Below are 10,824 nucleotides of genomic sequence, written 5' to 3'. Positions count from 1 at the left end.
ATGATATTAATTTCTCTACATTATAGTATTTTGTTCTAATTTAGCCATCTTGTGCTCTGAGGCACATACATGTTATTGCTGATGTAATGGTTGTGGGTGGCAAGTTTCTTCTTTTTACATTAATCAATGTTGTTGAGAAATTATAATCATACAAAGAAATGATATTTTGTGTGTTAATACTTTCTCTTCAATTAATCTTATTCTGGTCTAAAAGTGTGCCATTGTGCGCTCAGAAATGACAGATAATCAGTTACATTTATGTGGGTCCCAGATGTCTTGTGAGGAAGTGATTGAACAGAAGGTGTTCTTCTTTGTTGGTGCAAATGTTTTCATGGTAAGCTGTATTTGAGATGTGTCAGAATGCCAGTTTACCTGATCACGATCCCTGCTGCTGAATTATTGCCTGGTGAATACCCATGATTCAGAGCTTCGAGGGAACAAAGCATTTAAAGAACAAAGCAGCAGCTCCATTTTCAGGGCAAATCCCTTCTCGGATGCTCGTCAAGTCGGACATATCCGTTTGTTGTGTTAATGCTGATCCTTTCATGCTTCCTGTTTGTTAATCCTACTCCTGCTATATTCAGAAGTGATATCCTACATTTCCCAGAGTGCCTTTTAACAACCCACACAGAAGAGGCTTGTTACAGTAGTGTAGGTGGAGAATCTAATGACAAGCTGGAGGGGGGTGTGGGGGGATCAGAGTCAGACGGGGCCTTGTTTTTGGAGTTTTGGCCAATGTGTGTCTATCAGCTATTGTAATGTTTCACTCACTTGCTGAGATCTGTAGTGGTCTTACTAGCTCACTTGGAACATACACCCTCATAGATTTAGAGTTTTTGGGGATTTAGAATGAGTGTGTCTGCACATTAAAGACTTGCTCTGGGGGGGCTGCCTTACTTTGTGCTGGCTTCCTGTAAACATGAATGGACACATGCCAAACGTTTCACAGCACAGTGCTCACAGTCACCTCACAGTTATATCTTCCAAATAAGTCTGAGCGACCTGGGTCTGCCTTCTCGTTTTAAGCAATATCACTGAGTTCTGTTTATCACCTGTCATCTTGGGAAGTGTAATTAAATTAATTCTGATAATGATGGTGATGACCCATGAAGTAATAGACCAGAATTAGCTGTAATTGTCCTGGTAAATCACTTATCTTTTAATTATCGCTCAATATATCCATATTATTTAACTTTCTACACCTTAAGATAAAGCACATGATGCTATGTTCAGGCTGCTGACAAGGACACACAGCCTTTTATTGCCTGGTATTTATTGTGACTTCTTGTGTGCGCCACTACCGGTATTCCAAGGTGGGAGAACAAAGCGGTAAATGAACAGCTTTGTTCCAGAAGCCATCGCTCAGAGGAATAAGTTGTAGCAGCAGATGCTGTGGAAGAAACTGCTATATTTATTTATTTGATTGTTCATATTTGTTCTAGTGCTTTTTAATTTGCTGGGATCTGGGGTACTTTGTGGGGGTGTTAATTACACAATGGATACCTTGTTCTTTAACTGCAAAATCTTCCTACCGGTACAAATATATAACCTGAACCTGACACTTTACAATGGCCTTTCCATAGCTTCAACTTGGTCACATGGTCATTAGCCAATAATGATTAAGTATGATCAATGTAGCATAAATTAAATGTGACTGAGACAAAAACAGTGAAATGTCTTGGCTGAAGTCACGAAACGACAGCCTCTGCTCTTGAAATGTTAAAGAAAAAAGGACTCGAAACAGAACGGTTATTATCTGAACTTGAGCTTTTTTTTATAGCTCCTGCATATCCACTTGACACCCGTTCAGGCATTTCAATTATTTTGTCTACTGGGCATCTTCCTGGGACTGAGTGGGTGTTGACAGGTGGCGTTAAACTTGTGAAATATATAGTGTGAATATCTTGGTGAATTGTAGATTGAGTATTTCAGGGTGGATTTTTCATTCAACCTTTTTTACATATCAACCCCCCTGAGTGAGAACATTAGATTTAACGCTGAACCCCGCTCCAAGCTTGTCTGGTTGTATTGGACAGATGTGCTTGTCTTTAATTCTGACCTTGGCAGGGCTATTTGAGGTGTGCTTCATTTTCTCCAACCCCAACAGTTTCTACATCACTTCCCTTCGTTGCCACAGTTGGAGTAAAGATATTTAATGTTGTTCTGTGATATAGGAGCCACGGAATCTATAACCTTCAATTCCAGATTCATCTCCTGCTTTTTACACAAATGTGTCGCCTGCCAGCATGATGGACGGCTGCTTCTGACCAAATGAAATCAAAAGCACACTCTGAACCCTGAACAATTGCTAGATTCTTCTGCAGTGCATGCTGTCCCTAACTTTGTATTTCTCTCTCTTTTCACACAAATGTGTTGAAGCCATGCTCAGTAGTTAGAGTGGTTGTGTGCAGACTGGAGTGGACAGGGACCCAAAATACTGCTCCTGCAATAACCACAGTGCTGACATCCTTTCATGAGCCTGGCCCCTGGAACAAGCAGCTATATTTCTCATTTATATTGCAGAGTGGAAGTTTAAAGAGCCCGGCTCCATCTGTGAGTCTCTGCTCTCAGGACATTGGAATAAAACGTGATTTGGTTACTGATGCATGTTTTCCTATGCAGACTCTTGTTAAAAGTCAGTCTGGTATCAAAGCAATTCTTTTCTTATCATGTAGTTTGCTGCTTTAGTGAACACATTAGTCCACTTCTAACAGGAGTACATGCACCAGAACTCTGTGACGGTGGATCATGGCTCTGGGTCAGCAGGGAGTCCATCACAATGCAGGCGCTCCAGTGGCTGGATCAGGGCTCACTGAGGCAGGACCGTCAGAACGTTAGTGATGGTCCACTTCTGATCCGTGCAGTCCTGAAGGACCAGCTGGAAGCTGAAGTCTGACTGGGAGCTCTCCACCAGCTCCAGGCAGCGCAGAGACTCCATGTTCTGGATGGATCCGCCCTGAAGGGACAGAGAGGGGGAAGGTGAGTGAAAGTACACAAGCAATATATATATTTCATAATAATAATTATTAATAAGAAAAGTGAAGAATGCACTCCATTTGTTGTTGCATCCCTTCAGCCAAATCAATTATTTTCAGATATCAAACCAACTCTTCGTGCTCCATGGCCCCTGATAATGCTGAATTGCTCTTTGCCTGTTTAAATTATTGAACCAATACTAAACTATTGGTAGAGAAAACAACTAGAATGAGGCTTTGTGAAATAATTATGAGCATTAAGTACCAACCAAAAACCATTACTGTATCTCCAGTGGAGAGTCACAAACTAATCAACTACCACTACTACTACATTTAATTTAATTAATTACCTCTACCACTGTTTTTAAACATGATCCTGACCAGTTTATTGTCTCAAAGATTATCTAAGCACCGTACGCTTTAGGGGTGGGCCACCTTATGGTTGACAGTTCACTATTGTTTTTAAATTGGGTGTAGCCTGTGTAATGCACATTATAGAGAGGGGGTCGCAGCTGTCTCTGTGACAACAGCTCTGTCCATGCTTTAGCTAAGTGTTGAAACATTGTCAGACTTCATGCCAATAATTCAGAAATCGTGTCATAATAAAGAAAAACCCTCTGCTTTCTCTAACCAGTTAGTGATGCATTTCTTTATCACAACAACACACATGTATTTGTTTCATAATACAGGCAAATAATAGTATTTTAAACTTGTGAAAAATCATGAGTAATTACATATTATTATATTGGTTAACGTTATTAGGTGATTGATACAATATACATATATATATAAATGGTCTTCCTACGTCTCGAGGCGTACTTACATGCCAAAATGTAAGTGCACACATGCACACACTGTTGGCAGGTCTGATGTACAAAATGACAAACTGCTCATCATGTATTCTAATGCTCATTGCACACACTCACGGCTCCCTTCAGATTAATTTAGGGTTCAGTACCTCGCACAAGGACTATAGTACCTCTGGACTGGAGGGACATTGCTTAAAACAATGATTGTTTTATTTTAATAACCCACTGACCCACGCTAGCTTTAGCAGCCAATACCTTTTTAAGTAAGGCTTGAGTTTCTGGATGTTCTACAGCATGCATCTTACTAGATGCTGGATTTATGCTGTTAGAATAAAAAGCAGGTTTACAGCAGAGCTGCGTAGGCATCAGACGTGGCCAATATATATCTGACCTTGTGTTTGGAATTTCACAGTCTCTAATCACACATGGAAGCAGTTTAAAGCATTGAGAGAGGGCACGCATCCACACTGCAGCATGGAGCACTTTTCGGGTCCTACCTGTGAATAAGGGCACCAATAATTAGAGGTGTGGATAAAATGTAGAATTTTGACAGGCAAGAAGTGCCATGCAACCATGAGGTTTACTTTATTCACCTACAGACACAATTCAAGACAAATCATGCCACATAATCTTAATTGTAGTAATAAGCTATCAACAAGTTAAAGTATGGGCCCAGACACTAGGCAGATATGTAGTGCAGGTATTATACAGTAACATTTACAACCAACAAAACACTGAAGGCAAACTGAAGACCCCTAAATTAAGATTTACCGTAAACAACGTTTCATCATGTAAAAAGTTGCATGTTACAGATGTAGCAGCTAATTTAGGACAGTTTGAAACGCGAGGGTCGTGGTCGGCCCGTGAACGGCCCGTGAACGGCCCATGATCAAGAGACTGCCCCCAGTCTGACTTGAGACCGCCCCCGTGATAAATAAATGTAATTATTGTGAAGCCAGCTGCAATGGATCATTGATCCACCAGGGGGTGCAGTGGGGTTCCACACTGGAGCTCATGTGAAATCAACTTCGATACAGTACGCTGGATGTACAGTATGTCTGGTACTACTGTATAGCGGATCTTTGTTAAGATCCATATGTCACGGATAGGATCATAGTCTGTGCTAAATAAGAGACATGTAATCATTTACAAAACATCACCATGTTGTTATTTAACAAAATAATGTTGTTTAGTCGAAAAAAAACGAACGAGAGGAAATGCAGCCGGCTCTCGATTTTTAATCCTAATTTAATCATCATCTTCACCACGATCATTTATGTTTATGTTCGCCAAATTGACATGAAATCACTGACAAATATGAATATTCTGTATTCAACTTCATTAAAACGTTATTAACGTGCCTAAACTCAGTAATTCATTAAAAATATTTATATTTGAATGGAGCCTCGTCAGGCAGGTCAGGATCCTGACCAAGTCGCTGCAAATTATCCCGCTTATTACATGGCCACATTCTCAACAAAGTGACGACATGACTCCCAATATTAATTGAAATGCTTTTATGGATTTAGAAAATGTTTTTATTGATTTAAAAAATAGTTGTATTGATTTAAATTGACATGCATCCGCTAAGAGAAATAGTCACTAGACACTTGACACAGTGGCTTTTGGGAAAGCAGAAAAAGAACACTCAAACCGAGAGATGAGTTATTGTTATTACAACGTGACTTCACTATTATTTAACAACTGTTTTTATTGGGTTCTTTTATTTGGGGTTAAATATAGGTGAATTGCCCTAATGTGGGACATTTTTTGCATTTCAGACTTCTGGAATATATTGCGATATGAACAGGGTTGGGAGGGTTACTTTTTAAATGTAATCAGTTACTGATTACTGAATACATGGCTCTGAAAGTAATCCGAATACAGTTACAGTTACATGTCTTAAAAAAGTAACGTAATCAGATTACTTTTAGATTACTTTTGGATTACTTTCTTTTTCCATCACAGATGGGTATGTTTTGGTGAACAGGAGACACAAAAAGCAAAAGGAAACTGAACGTGTTTTTACTGTTTTAATGGCTTATCAAGAGCACAACTGAAACATAACATCTGAAACGATGTAACAACATAATACACTTTTTGGGGATGCAGCTTGGGATGTGAGGAGTGAGGGACACGGCTTAGAACGGGCGTGTCGCCTTCTGTCCTGCCAGTGTTGGCAGGACATGAATTAAAATGTCGAACTCTGACTTCATTTTAAGGACATTTCAGCCAGGGGTGTAGAGCTATATTTGTTTAAGCACCGGATTGGGAAAAGAGGAAAGTGTGTGCACTGTGCACCAGTCTGCCTTGATCTATGAATTCATGTCTGTGACACTCACAGCTGCTGCATGAGACAGACACTGACGCTGTCAGAAGAGAGGGAGGACAAAGAGAGGCCAGGCTCCGTGTATTTTATTATTATATATAGTCGTTATTCATTTGTTTTAAAGCTCAATAAGGAAGATTTAAACTTTAACACACGTTGACCGGCGAAAAACTCTGCCCGGTTCCCTCGGCCCCCACCACGTTGAATAAACAGAAGGCTGCTTTTGTGGAGGAAGTTACAGCGCTACGTACAGGCTCGGCATATGTACTGCAGCTTTTTCCAGCGGTATCCATAAATCTCTTAATTTTGCCCTCAAAGTGCACCAGATTGATGCATTTAACTTCAATATAAAGAAAAACATCTTCTGTTGTAACAACAATAACATTATAAATAGTAACATAGCTGAACATGGTATTGCACATTTAGCTTTCAGTGTTACTGACCTGAGATGTTTTTATTACATGAATTAAGGTGACTGAGGCTTTTTAACATAGACTTTTCAGTGTCCCACATTTTGCACAGAACTGTCCCACATTAGGAAATGCAGATTGTCTGAGACAACTTGGCACTAAGAGTACTGATATGTCTACCATTTATTTTCTGAGTGTAATATCTGCATTTTCTCTTTTGAAAAAATAAGTCTTAGTTTGGCCACTCATTTTTAATCACACACGTCTCCCCATCCCATTCAAATTCAAATTCTTGACTGAAAGAGCAGTGTTGCCTACATGTTAATGGGTGGCATTGCCTATATGCATTTGAAAAGAAATAGTACCCCCCTCTGAGTGAATACCTGTTGACTTCACATCTTGTCACAAACCAGGGACTTTACTTCCTGATTTTTGGAAGACAAGACTGACCCAAGATACCTGTACATAGTGGAAAGTGAAATTGACATTGTCAAATTTAATAAAAATACAAAATAATGTATCTGTGTACATGTTTTACTGTACTGTGATCTGCATGCACTTATCAAACATTTAATTAAAGAATGGTGATATACACAGTATATGCTGTGATGCAGCGGGAGGAGGAAAACACACACGTCAAGTCAGATCATCACCCTTAGCTATTTTAATTACCTCTCCAACTACCTAAACTAGTTATAAATGTTTATTGATATGTCTACCATTTCTTTTATGAGGGTAATATCTGCCTTTTCTCTTTTGGTTTGAATTGGAGAAGGGCAATGGTTATCGATGGTGCTTTTAAAGCCTATTGTATACTAACTGTGTGATTTATATTGCTTTTCAAATGCATATAGGCCACCCATTTACACTGCTCTTCCCATCAAGAATATGAATAGAACTTAGTTAGATCACTTTACATTTCTGCGAATGAATTTTTAATCACACACGTCTCCCCGTCCCGAAAATAATAAATAAAATAAAAAGAGGAAACAATTTTCAAGTTCAGTTTTCACCGTTTTATTTAAAACAACTGACATAACTGACATAACTGACACCATAGGCCTATCTGCTGCGGAAACCAGGACGAGCTATTTTGGGATCTGTTTTTCGGTGGCTCCTCAGTCTCTCGTTTACCCGGCTCCTGATCTTATGCCACTGGTCAATGTTCACATTTGGGAACCGATTGGAAACATAGGACTCAATCTTTTGCTTCACATTGAGGGGATGAGGCATTTTCCCATTGGTCCCAGTCCAGTTGGTTCTTTTCACCATTCTCTCATATGTTACAAATGGCGTTATGGCCATGAAAATATTAGCAGCATAGATCTCAGGGCGATGCTGTCCCTTAAAAAAGCTGTCCTGATAAAAATGTTCCTCTCTGAGGAAACTGCCCTGGTGGGTTTATGATGTGTGGCCGCCGACCCTGGAGTGACCACTGGCACTGGAATGACCGGTGGAAATGGTGTTTTTATTTATTTGTTCATTTATTTAACAGGGACAGTGCACATTAATGAACATTTCTGTAAATGTGCCAGAGTTAGCCAAGAGGCTATTTTTCATCTGTAGTTAGTTAGATTTTAAAAGTCAATCTAAAACACATTTCATTTTAAACAAGTAAATACAATACATTTAAATCATGCAACATACATTACTGGGATACTTAAATAAAACAATTTAAAATACAGAACATTAAAACAAAACAAATAAAACGAAACAAAAGAACATGTTAAAACATGTTAAAACACAGGCAGTGGGTTGTAAGGAGCAGAAGATTGGGTCAGTGTTGGCAGAGCTGATTCCTCACTAACCATATTTTGAGTTTTGATTTAAATAAAGTGAATGTGGACTGGTCTCTGATTGGAGATGGGATTGAGTTCCATTGCTGAGCAGCTTTAACAGAAAATGAAGACTGACTGAAATAACTTTTTCTGAGTGGAATAATGCAATCTCCTCTCTCTGCACCTCTTGTTACCCTAGTTGCAGTTGTGCGTATGTTAATAAACTGTCTAAGAGGAGGTGAGGTAAGGCCGTTGACAATCTTGTAAAAAAGGCTAGCATTTGCATGTTTACTGAGGTTTTCCCAGCTTAGCAACTTGGCACTAAGAGTACTGATATGTCTACCATTTCTTTTCTGAGTGTAATATCTGCATTTTCTCTTTTGAAAAACGAAGTCTTAGTTTGGCCACTCATTTTTAATCACACACGTCTCCCCATCCCATTCAAATTCATGGCCTCTTAACATGGCAGTAGTGATGACATATTCCTGCCCGGTGAAAATAGTCCCGGTGTAGGTACCATATGTGCACGGCCTACCAGATCAGCCCCGGGTCCGTTACGCTTACCAATGACGTCACGCATTGGCTGTACGGCAACCCAAAAGGACATTTTACACGGCCAAATTCCGCAAAGAATATTAAAAAATAACAATCAACAGTGAATGTATGTTAGTGGAACTGTGTCAGGATTGGAAATTGAAGAGTTAATTAAGGAATGTTAATGAAGAACTGAAATGCATAAAATAGAAAGTTAATATGTAGCATATCCCTCCGAAATATGGTCGTAGACTTTACTGATGATTTAGAATTTATTGAAACTCCAGACTCAACGTAAGAGCTTGTGCCTCTTCGGGGGGTGCTAACATTTAAACATAAACTTTATTCTTTACTTTCTCCGTCTTTATATGTAGAAGATATCAGATACCGTCATATTGTTTCCATAGCAACAACAACTTCCTGTCAACAGCGTAAACTCCCACAGACAGTACACACGTTCAGAGTCTGAACGTGTGTACTCTCTGTTAAAAAAACTGCAGGAACCCAGAACACAGACAAAAAACATAACCCCCTTCACATCTCAACTATTGTAAATGTTACGGGTCCCCGATATGAACACAGTAGCAGTGATGATACCTGTATTAAGCAGGTGAAACAGGAGCATGAGGACGCAGTGTTTCCTTGCCGATCGCTTCTCTGGTTGTTTTATTGAACAACAAAATCATGTAAACATATTATGTAAATAACCCAATTTGTGTTCTGTGAAACTGAAAAGGATATTACATTGTTTTTGTTACTTTCGTTGCAGTTGTATATATGTCTTAAATGTAATATAGGTTAACTTCCTGTTTTATTTAGATGCTTTTATTTTGAAGGCGAGTTTACGCTGTTGACAGGAAGTTGTTGTTGCTATGGAAACAACATGACGGTATCTGATATCTTCTACATATAAAGACGGAGAAAGTAAAGAATAAAGTTTATGTTTAAATGTTAGCACCCCCCGAAGAGGCACAAGCTCTTACGTTGAGTCTGGAGTTTCAATACATTCTAAATCAGGGGTCTGCAACCTTTTTGATATGAAGTGCCATTACAAAAGAAAATGGTTATCAGCGTGCCGACGATCGTGATTTATCAACGAGGGGGGGGTTGAGGAGCTCGACGCTCGTGTACTGTCAACAGGAGGGCGGGGGGAGCCTCGCTGCGGGGAAGCAGTGTGTAGACCTGTCAGCGCAATTTACATGATGCCGAATTTAACAAACAAATTTAAATAATTGGTTGAAACGGCATAATAATAAGGACGATCGTCCGTTCTGTGATTCTCCAGAACACACATGTTATGATATTAGGGTCATGCAGAGTGAGATGAGATCGCTGTCCCTTGTAGAGAGAGAGAGAGAGGTGTGGCGTGTGCATGTGTGTGTGTGGATGGTAGAGCGAGAGTGAGCGAGCGTGTGTATGTTTCTGGAAGTGAAACGAGGCAGCAGAAAAACAGAGGTCTGTGATGTATTTTGTGAAACAGAAGAACAGCTAAATAAATGCAACAGCCTCCCAAGAAGAGCTCGCCTCTCTCCAGTCATTTAAGCTAAAGTGGGTTATTGAACCTGAAGCCTGTTTCTTCTGCCCTGGGAGACGACAGAGAGTCATCCCCCCTGTTTCCTCGACTACGGTCTGGGAGCCGACAGGAAAGTTCAACACACAGATGGCCAGACCGCCCCTTTGTAGCATATTATTTCAATGAGAGATGAGCAGATCGCCACTGGGCTTTCAACTAAAGACACACACAGCCACGCAAAAACTGCGGTATTTGTATACAGCTCCTTATGGGTACTGCAATTTGTGAAGTGCTTTCCTCTGTGGTGAAACGATCGGAGGAGGAAAGCGGCAGAAAGTCGCCTGGAGTTAAAGAGAGCGGGGCTGCGTTGCGTGCATAGCTTCCTTCTGCAGGTAACGGGGAGTCGCGCCCTGGCGGCGGTCTCGTTCAGGATCGGAAAATAAAATGTAAATATTTTGCACACTTATTCCACTTAT

At 40.0% G+C, this 10,824-nt stretch overlaps 1 protein-coding gene across 1 annotated transcript in view; it reads right to left on the bottom strand.

Annotated features, from left to right (window-relative positions):
- Positions 1–2,809: 2,809 nt before the first annotated feature.
- Positions 2,810–10,824, bottom strand: part of LOC117484459 (polypeptide N-acetylgalactosaminyltransferase 18-like) — a 306,696-nt gene continuing 298,681 nt past the window's right edge. The window contains 1 exon segment of the mRNA XM_034132932.1: positions 2,810–2,956. Coding sequence (XP_033988823.1) covers positions 2,810–2,956 — 147 coding nt within the window.

Source organism: Trematomus bernacchii, unplaced genomic scaffold (genome assembly GCF_902827165.1).
Source record: "Trematomus bernacchii unplaced genomic scaffold, fTreBer1.1, whole genome shotgun sequence".
NCBI classification, from domain to species: Eukaryota; Metazoa; Chordata; class Actinopteri; order Perciformes; family Nototheniidae; genus Trematomus; species Trematomus bernacchii.
This window is presented reverse-complemented; position numbering and strand designations above follow the sequence as displayed.